The 14414-nt window shown below is 35.9% G+C and overlaps 1 protein-coding gene across 6 annotated transcripts in view; it reads left to right on the top strand.

The window, feature by feature from the left end:
- The window catches only part of LOC135201753 (E3 ubiquitin-protein ligase TTC3-like), a 202299-nt gene that overhangs the window by 102231 nt on the left and 85654 nt on the right, over window positions 1-14414 (top strand). For 5 of the 6 annotated variants that reach the window (XM_064230981.1, XM_064230980.1, XM_064230979.1 and 2 more), the window contains one exon: window positions 3889-4023. The exons of the other annotated variant lie outside the window; for it this stretch is intronic. In XM_064230981.1, the coding sequence (XP_064087051.1) occupies window positions 3889-4023 (135 nt within the window). The remainder of the gene's footprint in view (window positions 1-3888; window positions 4024-14414) is intronic. 6 annotated transcript variants of the gene reach the window in all.

Here is a 14414-nt window from a genome sequence, read left to right as displayed (position 1 = left end):
CTCCCCTCCTTAATTATCTCAGACAATGCTTTAGGAAATTCACTTGCTTCTTTCTCATCCCCACTAGCAGCTTCACCTTGCACTTTTAAGGTTAAATTGCATAAACCAACCCCTACTAGCCACAAACTCTTCACTTTCACTTCCCTCCCCCTTTTCTTTTTTCAACGCTTCAAACAATCTTTTCGCCTTCTCCTGAATCACCATAAGGCTTACTGGGATGTGCCGTTGATTTTGGTCTTCCAACCAAAGCACCAATAACCTTTCCATTTCAATGATTAAGACCACTACGCTGCTTGGTTATCACTGGCGCTTTCATAGGAGCAGATCCTTTCGCATGTTCAACGATGCGCTCTTTATCTTTGATAATGGTAGCAACAGTCGAACGACTAAGGCCAAGTGACCGGCCAATGTTTGTTGGCGTTTCCTCTTTCTCAGATCGCTTTATAATGTCCACTTTAACTTCCATGGTGATGGCCTTTCTTTTCTTCGATGCACTACCATCAGAAGAGTCCGCCTTGTGCTTAGGAGCCATAACAAAGGGCAAAAAGTTACAAAGACTATACAACGCGAGGGAGAGAGAGGCAGTGTAAACAACCAAAATGGCGTATGGGCGAGGAATGACTATAGGGAAGCGACGCCGTCCTCTCCCCCACAAAGCGTATTCTTCCGCCGTGCGCCCGAAACTAGTTCGCGTTTGTTTACGTCGCTTACGACGCTGAACCGCGTAAGACGGAACGACGCATATTATTTTTTTTATTTTTATGGGGGCGGGTTCGTAACCACGAAACAGCGTAAGTCAAGACCGGCGTAACCCAAGGACTGACTCTCTGTATTGGTATTTTTGGGTAAGCAAAATACATAACAGTCTAGTAATATTCAGTCATTTATCTTCACTTTAAAACAAATGCGACGTCTATAGAACAATATTTAGATTTATGGTGAATTTTTGAAAAAAAAAAACTTTTTCCTTCCCTCCGCTCGCCGATTCTCGGCCGCAAATCTCCGAAATGCGTACGTCCCATTCTCCTAATATTTGCTCCTTTTCATATTAGGCGTTTTATAGAGTTTCATATATGAAAATGTGCACAATTACATGCAGAATACAAAAAAAATGTTTGAAGGTTGTAGCTTTTCTGATTTTTGAAATATTTGCATATAAATCACGATAAATAGGAAAAAAACTACGTTCGGTTAACTTTGACTCGACCAAAATGGTCGAAAAACGCAATTGTAAGCTAAAACTCTTACAGTCTAGTAATATTCAGTCATTTATCTTCACTTTAAAACAAATTCGAAGTCTCTAGAACAATATTTAGATTTATGGTGAATTTTTGAAACATTTTTCCTTCCCTCCGCGCGCCGATTCTCGGCCACAAATCTTCTAAAAGCATACGTCGCATTCTCCTAGTATTTGCTCCTTTTCATATTAGGCGTGTTATAGAGTTTTAATATGAAAATGTGCGCAATTTCATACAGAAAACAAAACAAAAATATTTGAAGGTTGTAGCTTTTCTCATTTTCGAAATATTTGCATATAAATCACGATAAATAGATAAAACCACGTTTGGTCAACTTTGACTCTACCTAAATGGTCAAAAAACGTAATTGTAAGCTAAAACTCTTACAGTCTAGTAATATTCAGTCATTTATCTTTATTTTGAAACAAATTGGAAGTCTCTAGCACAATATTTAGATTTATGATGAATTTTTGAAAAAAAAAAAATTTCCTTCCCTCCGCGCGCTGATTCGCGGCCGCAAATCTCTGAATTGCGTATGTCACATTCTCCTAATATTTTCTCCTTTTCATATTAGGCGTTTTATAGAGTTTCATATATGAAAATGTGCGCAATTTCATGCAGAATACAACAAAAAATATTTGAAGGTTATAGCTTTTCTCATTCTCGAAATATTTGCATATAAATCATGATAAATAGGAAAAAACTACGTTTGGTCAACTTTGACTCGATCGAAATGGTCAAAAAACGCAATTGTAAGCTAAGACTCTTATAGTCTAGTAATATTCAGTCATTTATCTTCACTTTTAAAACAAATTCGAAGCCTCTAGAACAATATTTAGATTTATGGTGAATTTTTGAAAAAAACTTTTTCCTTCCCTCTGCGCGCCGATTCGCGGCCACAGATCTCCAAAATGCGTACGTCGCATTCTCCTAATATTTGCTCCTTTTCATATTAGGTGTTTTATAGAGTTTCATATATGAAAATGTGTGCAATTTTATGTAGAATACAACAAAAAATATTTGAAGGTTATAGCTTTTCTCATTTTCGAAATATTTGCATATAAAAAAAATATATATAAAAATTTTGACATTTGTCAACTTTAACTCGTCCGAAATGGTCGAAAACTGCAATTCTAAGCTAAAACTCTTACAGTATCGTAATATTCAATCATTTGTCTTCATTTTGATACAAATAGGGAGTCTCTAGAACAATATTTAGATTTACGGTGAATTTTTGAAAAACATTTTTTTACGTCTGCGTGTTACGAATTCATGCATCATTTCGTGATATTTTTTCTGTGTTGCTATGATCGTTTTACAATGTGTTATATATCAAAATGATCAAAATTTAGTGTACAATACAACATCAAAAAAAGTAACTTGTTAGCTTTAACCGTTTTCTGCTCAGCGCGATTTGAATACAATTTTATGACTTTTTGTGTGTGTGTGTGTGTGTGCTATCATATATCGCATTATTTATATATGAAAATGATATTTTTTTCATTTCTGATGGTTGCATACTCAACTTCAGGCAATGACAAAAAAAGGAGCCAAAAATGAACTCTTAATCTTGAAAACTAAGTGCGCTGTGATTTTTTTAAAAAAATTAATTTTTCTGCTTCCGCACTCACTCCCAGACCGGCCCGGCATACGGGAGACAATTTTTATCATACTGCTTCAGCGTAAGAGGGTTAATAGGTTCAAATATTAATTGTTATTTGGCCCAACTTGATGAAATTATTTAAACCAGTGACTCCAAGTCTTGTGTCCTACGTCATCGTAGGTATTTTAATAATTAGAAATTGCTTGTTTTTCTTATGCAAAACACATAATGTAGGCTTAGGGAAGAATCTGTTGTGGGAAAAGTCAAAAGCTGTTAGGTTTTTCTTGGTTTAAAGAGATGGAAATAATATTAGCAGACAATGATTTCATTTATTGCCAAGGCTAGATAGATTTTAGATGAACTGATGAAATACTAGAAATAAAAAACCCATAATTTTTAGGAATACTGTACATATAAAGGCATGAGGTAAAAACCATTTGGATATAGTAAAAGTAGATAAGGGAGAATCTGTAAGAAAGAATTATCTTTTCTAGATAGTGACCCCAAGGGTTTCAAGCTGTGTATGTGTGTCCACATTCCTAGATAATGACCCCCAAAGGTTTCAAGCTGTTTATACGTACTTTGTGTCCACATTTGAGATGTGTTTAGTACAAGCCTGTTGGGGGATACCTTAAAAACATAAATGATTGTAAATATCATAAAGATGATGACCCCCAAGAAACGGCAGTCCTAGATAACAGTCCCCAAAAACCCTTGGCAGTCACTATCAAGGAAAGATGCAGAAAACAGTAAGAAAGCTAAGAGAAGTGTGTGGAAAAAACATACATAAGTAGCTAGACAACAAGGAATTTGAGAGAAAATGCACAAGGTAGAAGATTGGAGAGAACACATTTCACAAATATACAAATATGTTATAGCAATGTTGTGCCCCTTACTTCTACACTGTATACCTAACAATATATTAACTGGTATTTACTTTTAAATAAGAGAGGGAAATTGTTGAATGAATGTTGATGAGTTCTTTTCCATTCTTACTCATTAATAGAGAATATATTAAGTTTGGATAAATTTTTGTTGATTTAACAGGAAAATAAGAGCCGAGTTACAACAGGAGGTCAAGGATTACAAGCAAGAATTGGCAAATGTTAGTCAAAGTGGCCAGGAATCAGACATTCGTTATCTCAAAATGAAAATGACGGTCTTTGGAAAACAAATTGACAGGTATTCATGTTTTGTTTTCAATTACAAATTCTTTTTAAACAGTGTTTCCTCTTGTACATATTTCAGCAATCCATTTACATATTGCAAGGTTGATTATGTGTTAAATTTAATGGGGAAACTTAAGTGTTCTTTAAAGTGCACAGTATTCATAGTTATTGAAGTTGTATTTGATTAAATGAGACTAGTTAAAAGATCTAAAAATCTAATCTTCCATATTTTGATGTGGAGTTGGAGATACAAGAGCAGGAAATTATATTGGGTCTTTGGAGAAATTATTTGAAAGTTTATACACAAACCCAATAATTAGACTTAACTTATGGAAAATGGAAGTAGGTACACTGCCTTACCTTACACCTTACAGACCTTACATCTTGTTCGGGTTGCCCCAGGTCCCTCAGTGTGAGGCACCTCTAATGTCTACCAGAGAGTTGCTTGTACATCTTCCGGTATATTTTGCATCTTCCAATCTTGGATGGTCTGGGATGCAGCTTAGAAATTTGTCGAGCTTATTCTTAAACACATCTACGCTCACTCCTGATATATTCCTCATGAGCCGGCAACGCATTGAATAGACGCAGCATTGTCGATGCTCGTGCGTAGTGGATTAATGTCCTGTGTGCTTTCCTTATTTTTCCTGGTATAGTTTTGGGCACTATTAATCTACCTCTGCTTGCTCTTTCTGATATTTTTAGTTCCATGATGTTTTCGGCAATTCATTCTATCTGTTTCCATACCTGAATTATCATGTAGCATTCTCTTCTCCTTTCTAGGCTGTATAATTTTAAAAATTGTAGTCTTTCCCAGTAGTCAAGATCCTTAACTTCTTCTATTCTAGCTGTAAAGAACCTTTGTACACTCTATTTGTGCAATATCCTTTTGATAGTGTGGGTACCATATCATATATCAATATTCAAGTGGACTACGAACATTCATTTTATAAAGCATAATCATGTGTTCAGGTTTTCTTGTTTTGAAGTGCCGTAATAACATTCCCATTTTTGCTTTACATTTTACCAATAGAATTGCTATTTGATCATTGCATAACATGTTCCTATTCAACATCACACCAAGGTCTTTAACTGCTTCCTTATTTGTGATAGTCTCATTATTTGATCCCCTATATGCATATAGCTTTTCTTTTCTATCTCCATAATTTATTGATTCAAATTTATCAGAGTTAAATACCATCCTGTTTACCTCTGCCCAATCATATACTTTGTTAAGGTCTCTTTAGCGCGTTCCTATCTTCATCACAAGTAATTTCTCTACTTATTCTTGTGTCATCGGCGAAACTACTCACTACTGAGTCCTTAACATTACTGTCTATGTCTGCAATCATAATAACAAACAGTAATGCAGCTAACACCGTACCTTGTGGCACACCGGAAATTACCTTAGCTTCATCCGATTTCTCATCGTTTGCAATAACCATTTGTTTTCTGTTGTGTAAAAATTCTTTTAACCATCTTCCTACTTTGTCCACTATATTATGTTTTCTAATTTTCTTCGCTGACATATTATGACCTAACTTGTCGAAAGCTTTTGCAAAGTCTAGCTAAACCACATCTGTTTCATTTCCGTTTTTCATATTTTTGTATATGTTCTCACACTGAACTAACAGTTGGGTTTGTGTACTTTTTCCGGGTACAAAACCATGTTGTCCTATATTAAACAAATTATTTTTTATTAAATGTTTCATAATATTTTTCTTCATTACCCTTTCATAGTATGTGATGTTAGACTCACAGGCCTATAATTACTTGCCTCTAGTCTTGATCCACTTTTGAAAGTAGGGTTAATATATGCTAATTTGTGCTCTTCATAAATCTTGCCTGTACAGTGTTCCCCCCGTACTTGTGGGGGATGTGTACCAGGCACCCCCGCGAATAGTTAGAACTCCCTTCTATTTATGCCTATATCTGCCTATCTTGAAAGTTCAAATGCCAGATGTATACTTAAAGTATCATCCTACATCAAATATTCCATTGAATTGGTATTATTAATATCATTTCAAAGTCATCTTAAACATTTTACCATTAGAAATATATAAACAGCCAGTAACACACACACACACACACACAGAGAGAGAGAGAGAGACGAGAGAGAGAGAGAGAGAGAGAGAGAATGAGAGAGGAGAGAACGAGAGAGATGGAGAGAGAGAGATAATACATATATCTTTTCCAGAGAAGAGAGAGAGAGGACGGAACAGTTATGCTTGTCTGTATATCAATTCTTTTGGTGAGAGAGAGAGAGAGAGAGGGAGAGTCGTCTGTACAGTATTTAAAAGAGTGAAATGGAAAGATTGTTGTTTTTAAGATACTCACAATTACAGTTATAGTATTTTTATTTTACATATTATAGTATTATTATTGGAAAATATTAATAATAAACTTATTACATACATGTATCATAACAATGACCTCATCTCAGTGAGAGAGAGAGAGATTGCATAAAAACCATTAAATTCGTTGACCATTGTATGGCACCGTTACTTGACATTTTGACAGCTTCCCAGCTCTGAGCATCACTGGAGTTATGAGAAGATAGGGAAACTGATACAGTAGAAGACGAAAGGAAGAATTTTGATTTTATTTTTTATTTTTTTTTTTATTTTTTTTTTTTTCACAGTCCTCTAAATCAACTGGGTGGTATTTATAGTGTGGGGTTCTGGGTTGCATCCTGCCTCCTTAGGAGTCCATCACTTTTCTTACTATGTGCGCCGTTTCTAGGATCACATTCCTCTGCATGAGTCCTGGAACTACTTCAGCCTCTAGCTTTTCCAGATTCCTTTTCAGGGATCTTGGGATCGTGCCTAGTGTTCCTATGATTATGGGTACAATTTCCACTGGCATATCCCATATCCTTCTTATTTCTATTTACAGATCTTGATACTTATCCATTTTTTTCCTATCTTTCTCTTCAACTCTGGTGTCCCATGGTATTGCGACATCAATGAGTGATACTTTCTTCTTGACTTTGTTAATCAACGTCTCGTCTGGTTTATTTGCATGTAATACCCTATCTTTTCTGATACCATAGTCCCAGAGGATCTTTGCCTGATGGTTTTCTATCACTCCTTCAGGTTGGTGTTCGTACCACTTATTACTGCAAGGTAGCTGGTGTTTCTTGCACAGGCTCCAGTGGAGGGCTTTTGCTACTGAATCATGCCTCTCTCTGTACTGGTTCTGTGCAAGTGGCGGACATTTGCTTGCTATGTGGTTTATGGTTTCATTTTTTGTATTGTACTTCCTACATACGGGAGGGATGTTATTTCCATCTATCGTTCTTTGGACATATCTGGTTCTTAGGGCCTGATCTTGTGCCGCTGTTATCATTACTTCAGTTTCCTTCTTGAGCTCTCCCCTCAGTAGCCATTGCCACGTGTCATCGCTGGCTAGTTCTTTAGTCTGTCTCGTGTACTGTCCGTGCATTGGTTTGTTATGCCATTCCTGTTCTTCTTGTCTTTCTCCTGTCTCTGTTTATTTCTGGGTCTTCATCTACTTTTATCAGTCCTTCTTCCCATGCACTCTTGAGCCACTCCTCTTCACTGGTCTTCATATATTCCCCCAGTGCTCTGTTCTCGATGTTGACGCAGTCCTCTATGCTTAGTAGTCCTCTCCTTCCTTCCTTTCATGTTATGTATAGTCTGTCTGTATTTGCTCTTGGGTGTAGTGCTTTGTGTATTGTCATATGTTTCCTTATTTTCTGGCCTATGCTGCGAAGTTCTGCCTTCGTCTATTCCACTATTCCTGGGCTGTATCTGATTACTGGCACTGCCCATGTGTTTATGGCTTTTATCATATTTCCGGCGTTGAGTTTTGACTTGAGTATCGCCTTGAGTCTGCATATATTCTTTCCTGATCGTGTCCTTCATCTCTTGATGCTTTATATCCCCTCTTTCCATTATTCCCAGGTATTTGTATCCCATCTCATCTATGTGTTTGATGTACCCATCTGATAACTATCCCTTCAGTCCTTGTTACTTTGCCCTTTTTGTATGTTGACTAAGGCACATTTTTCTATTCCAAACTCCATCCTGATGTCCCCAGATACTATCCTTACAGTCTGGATTAGGGTATCTATTTCCTTGATGCTCTTACCATACAGCTTGATGTCGTCCATGAACTTCAGATGGTTGATTCTGTTGCCTCTTTTCTTGAGTTGGTACCCGGCATCCATCTTCTGTACTACTTTTGTCATGGGAATCATGGCTACTACAAAGAGTAGTGGGGACAGTGAGTCGCCCTGGAAGATCCCTCTCCTGATATTAACCTTTGCTAGTCTTATTCCAGAGCTTGTAAGTATTTTATTCCAGTTGCGCATTGTATTTTTGAGGAACCTGGTTGTGTTTTCCTCTGCCCCATGTATTTTCAGGCATTCTATTAGCCATGTGTGTGGTACCATGTCGAAGGCTTTCTTATAGTCTATCCATGCCATGCATAGGTTGGTTTTCCTTCTCTTACTGTTCTTCATTACCATTTTGTCTATCAGGAGCTGGTCTTTTGTGCCCCCACACTTCCTTCTGCAGCATTTCTGTTGGTGGGGGATGGTGTTTGTATCCTCTAGGTAGTTGTATAGCCTTTCGCTGATGATACCTGTTAGTAACTTCCACATTATTGGTAGGCAGGTGATAGGCCTGTAGTTACTGGCTATATTTCCCTTACTCTTGTCTTTCTGGACTAAGGATGTTCTTCCTGTGGTCATCCATTTGGGCGCATGGTGATTTGTGATACAATGCTGGAGTTTTTCTGCTACTGTTGGGTGTAGGGCCTTGAAGTTTTTGAGCCAGTATCCATGGACTTCATCGGGACCTGGGGCTTTCCAGTTGGGCATTTTCTTTAGTTGGTGTCTGATTGTGTCTGTCGTGATGTCAGTGAATCTTAGTTTTATTCTCCCTGTTTCTTCAGCCTTGACTTCCTGGAGCCATGTTGCATGTTTGTTTGTGTGATACCGGATTGCTCCATATGTTTTCCCAGAGTCTCTTACTTGGTTTGGCTTCAGGAATTTGTTGGTGGTTGTCTTCCCCTCTTAGTTGGCTGTATAGTCTTTTCTGGTTGGTTCCGAATAGTTTGTTCTGTTGGTATCCCTTATTCCTGTTCATGTACCATTGGATCTTATGTGCTTTGGCCTTAAGCCTCTGTTTTACATCTTCTATTGTGTTGTTTAGTCCCCTCTCCTGTACTTTGTATTTCTCGTCGAGTTCCTTTCCTCCCTTGTTTTCTTCTTCTTGGCCTTTTTTCTGCCATCTTTTTCAGTTTATTATTATTTTTATTGTTATTATTATTATTATTATTATTATTATTATTATTATTATTATTATTATATATCATAATGTTTATAAACATATGCATCTACCATAAAAATTCTCTCCTCTTAGTAAGAGAGAGGAGTTATCCTTAGAAGTGAAATGGAAAGGTCATTTTTATCTTTTTAAATACTACCACATACAAATTTTGTAATTATACAGTTTTATTATTATTATCATTATTATTATTATTTAACTATTATTAATAACAGAAAATATCAATAAACATTTTACATACTAGTACCATAAAAATTCTTTCATCTCGGTAGAGAGAGAGAGAGAGAGAGAGAGAGAGAGAGAGAGAGAGAGAGAGAGAGAGAGAGAGAGTGTATCTATCTGTTCTCAAAGAAAATACTTATAACGCTTCCAGCGAAACAGAGGGAGGGAGTTACCACTATGACACATATCTTGTGTGGCAAGAGACCTTACCTTACCTTACAGACCTTACATGTTGTTTGGGTTGCCCCAGGTCCCTCAGTGTGAGGCACCTCTAATGTCTACCAGAGAGTTGCTAGTACATCTTCCGGTATATTTTGCATCTTCCAATCTTGGATGGTCTGGGATGCAGTTTAGATATTTGTCAAGCTTATTCTTAAACACATCTACGCTCACTCCTGATATATTCCTCAGATGAGCCGGCAATGCATTGAATAGATGCTGCATTATCGATGCTGGTGCGTAGTGGATTAATGTCCTGTGTGCTTTCCTTATTTTTCCTGGTATAGTTTTGGGCACTATTAATCTACCTCTGCTTGATCTTTCTGATATTTTTAGTTCCATGATGTTTTCTGCTATTCCTTCTATCTGTTTCCATGCCTGAATTATCATGTAGCGTTCTCTTCTCCTTTCTAGACTATATAATTTTAAGGATTGTAGTCTTTCCCAGTAGTCAAGGTCCTTAACTTCTTCTATTCTAGCTGTAAAGGACCTTTGTACACTCTCTATTTGTGCAATATCCTTTTGATAGTGTGGGTACCATATCATATATCAATATTCAAGTGGACTACGAACATTCATTTTATAAAGCATAATCATGTGTTCAGGTTTTCTTGTTTTGAAGTGCCGTAACAACATTCCCATTTTTGCTTTACATTTTACCAATAGAATTGCTATTTGATCATTGCATAACATGTTCTTATTCATCATCACACCAAGGTCTTTAACTGCTTCCTTATTTGTGATTGTCTCATTATTAGGTCCCCTATATGCATATAGCAATCCTTCTGTGTCTCCATAATTTATTGATTCAAATTTATCAGAGTTAAATACCATCCTATTTACCTCTGCCCAATCATATACTTTGTTAAGGTCTCTTTGTAGAGCGTTCCTATTTTCATCACAAGTAATTTCTCTACTTATTCTTGTGTCATCAGCGAAACTACTCACTACCGAATCCTTAACATTACTGTCTATGTCTTCAATCATAATAACAAACAGTATTGCAGCTAACACCGTACCTTGTGGCACACCGGATATTACCTTGGCCTCATCCGATTTCTCATCGTTTGCAATAACTATCTGTTTTCTGTTGTGTAAAAATTCTGTTAACCATCTTCCTACTTTATCCACGATGTTGTGTTTTCTAATTTTCTTCGCTAATATATTATGGTCTACCTTGTCAAAAGCTTTTGCAAAGTCTAGATAAACCACATCTGTTTCATTTCCGCTTTTCATATTTTTGAATATGTTCTCACGGTGGACTAACAGTTGGGTTTGTGTACTTTTTCCGGGTACGAAACCATGTTTTCCCATATTAAACAAATTATTTTTTATTAAATGTTTCATAATATTTTTCTTCATTACCCTTTCATACACTTTCATAATATGTGATGTTAGACTCACAGGCCTATAATTACTAGCCTCTAGTCTTGATCCACTTTTGAAAGTAGGGGTAATATATGCTAATTTGTGCTCATCATAAATCTTGCCTGTATCTACACTTTGTCTTAATAATATTGCAAGTGGCTTTGCGATAGATTGAATTACAGTGGGGCCTCGTTATCCACGGGGGATAGGGCCCAGAACCCCCCGTGATAAGTAAATACCCGTGTTATCCTGATACCCCCCTCAAAAATTGCTTAAAACTGCCTACTTTAATAGTTAACCCACCCAAGACCACTATTCCAATGTTTATAACTGCCTACTTTAGTTCAAACACCAAATATGTTTTCAACTATCACCTAAAACTAAATTCAAGACAGTTTTAAAGTTATTGTACAAAATTAGCCTTAGAAAATAAATGTAGTATATGTACTACTGTACATATGTAGCCTACTAGCCTAGGGATTACAGCTAGAAGCCTACATACGCATGGTGGGCCTCTTTTTTTTTTTACAAGGAAAGAGAGGATGACTGGTAAGAGAACTATCAAAATTATGTAAATCATATGGGTACTCACCAACAATCTGTTGATAAAAGATGGCGACGATTTTGCAGTGCAATCCAGTAATATAATAACGATAATGCTACCAGCAGTATGCAGCGAAACATCTCTTCCCTTCGTCACAACACATTAATATATTCCACGTAAAAACCTTCATCTGACCTTTAGGCGTCTTTCCCATAAGAGTAAAAGAATCAGGGCTTTTGGATGCCACATAATTAACTCGTTTATATGGGTACAATTTAAAGAACGCGCCGCACACCACACTTCAAAACAACAACAAACAAAACTTGGACAAACGTGAGTAGGCCAGTGTTGCCAACTGGGAATGGCAATTTCTTGCTAGATTTTGTTCCATAAAAGGCTAAAAAAAATCACATACCGTATATACTCGAATAACGTGCAATCTCCCATATCGTGCGACCCCCAAATTTTCACCAATAAACAGTGGTTTTGTCATGTATCTCATGTATCATGCAAGTTCCTTTTCCGAGAGCGTCAGTTCATACATAAGGTTGGTGGTTTAGCCTGCTAATGGCCGAGTCATTCAGATGTGTGCTGATGCTAGTCAAGTTACGGTAATTTTCTTATTAATCTCGAGACTTGAATTGAAAATCTCAAGATTAAAAAAAAAATCCCAAGATAATAAAATAATTGTAAAAATAACACGCCTTGGAGTCCTTAATCATCTCTCTCTCTCTCTCTCTCTCGCTCTCTCTCTCTCTCTCTCTCTCTCTCTCTCTCTCAGGAATAAATACGTACGTACTGTAATTTGAGTCTTTCACCAACGGGTATCAGTAAATGTGTAGACATTGTGTGCGTGTTTAAAAAAATGTGCAGTACACACATTCCGATGTTTCGGTTTTTGGAATTTTTCAGATTTCGGAAATGTGAGGTCAGATGCATAATCAAACAAACACCACTACTGCAGCAAAAACATTTTTTCCCTTTATGTTTTTCATTATTGTTATTTATTAATTACAGTTTATTTAAATAAATATTAATATAATACTGTTAAATGAATGTGAGATAATTAAGATCACCTATAATAAAATAGTGGGACAATTAATACCATATGTTCACTAATAGGTATTATTTTCAAAACAAACATTCCGTAAAACACAAAAAAATATATGTACATAACAATCAAAATATAATAATGTTTTGCAGTTCAACTTGTGAATTTTAACAATAAGTATGACTATATAATATATTTCACCATATCGATCTTAAAGTTGAAGAGTCGTAAAATTCTGAGGATGGTCCGGGAAAAGGATTTGTACTTTGTGATTACGTAGCGCTACAACACCATGTGGTATTTTCATACCACTATATTGATGACGCATCGCTACGACACACTGGTATTTTTCATACCACTATACGTTAAAGTTAAAATGATCATATTATATTATTGTTTTCACGAAGGAATAATTATATAAAGAAAATTATTGAGTAATTTTTGCCGTCAGCAGTCAGAAAATCACGAACATGGTAACGTTCAAACCTAGTGCCATCCATGGCATATGTCTATAAATAGAACAGAAGCAGAGGGCAGTCATTGGATAACAGATCTTCATGGCTACCAACCAACCATTCAGGTGTTAGTTATACTACTCTGTAATTTCTTAGAATGAACGTTTACACACACGAAGCTAACGATGATGTATGTGTTTTGCATACAGTACGTAGTTTTAGTTTTTATTAGTAAGTATTTTACTGATTTCATGAAGAATAGAATGATTCCTTCTCATTACTTTGAATGCAAAATGGCTTGAAGATTCTTCCGCAAAAAGAAGAGAGAAAAAAAATTTCCTTAGAAGATGATACCTATTTACTAACGCGGTTGACATACCTTCAAAACAAAATTCAGCTCTTTAATCTCTGGAAAAATGTTAATCTATCCCGGCGACTAACAACAACAAAATTTGTTTGTTTTATCTTCCAAGTAGTACGTACGTAGTCCAGTGCACAGCTGTCGTCTGATCACTACTCATATGATTAACTTTGTATATAAAAGTATGTGTATATAACTGTTAACTTTGTATATAAAAGTATGTGTATATAACTGTATGTAGTATTTGTATACGATGTAAATATGTATAGCCTAGTATTTATGCATTATATTATTGAAGTGTTTGAATGATGCTAAAGTATTTCAATATCCGAGGAAACAGTAGTAAATTTCCCCACAATGAGTTTGTGTACATATGTATATCTAAGATGACTTAAATTATAAAAGCCTTTTATGTATAAGCTAGCTTTTGCAACAACACATATCTTACGAAAAATTACTTATGTGAAGATGGTTTTAGTAGTACAAATGATAGTTATTGTATCGTTAAAAATATCAAAGTGAACGAAGTCGCAAAGTCGATTCTATGTCATGTTTTTCCTAAACGCTTATCACTGCCACTAACCCATAACAATGCAGTGTATGTATGATAATTCTAAACTATTATTCACTACCAAAATAACTATGATATTTTGTATTGAAAATTAATGTTACATATATTCCAAACATTATTACTACGTAGCATGAATAGTACTATAAATATTTTGAAAGATAATCTTGCTGTGAACGCTACCATAATTTGATTTTCATATACGTACGTACATTTTGTCAGCTGGCTGGCCTCGCATAGATAAAATTGATTTCACTGATATGGAATTACTCCATGAATAGCCTTTTTATTATGAAGATAT

Source organism: Macrobrachium nipponense, chromosome 28 (assembly GCF_015104395.2).
Source record: "Macrobrachium nipponense isolate FS-2020 chromosome 28, ASM1510439v2, whole genome shotgun sequence".
In the NCBI taxonomy this organism is placed as follows: domain Eukaryota; kingdom Metazoa; phylum Arthropoda; class Malacostraca; order Decapoda; family Palaemonidae; genus Macrobrachium; species Macrobrachium nipponense.
Note: the sequence above shows the minus strand (reverse complement) of the source record. Positions and strands in the feature narration are given on the sequence as shown.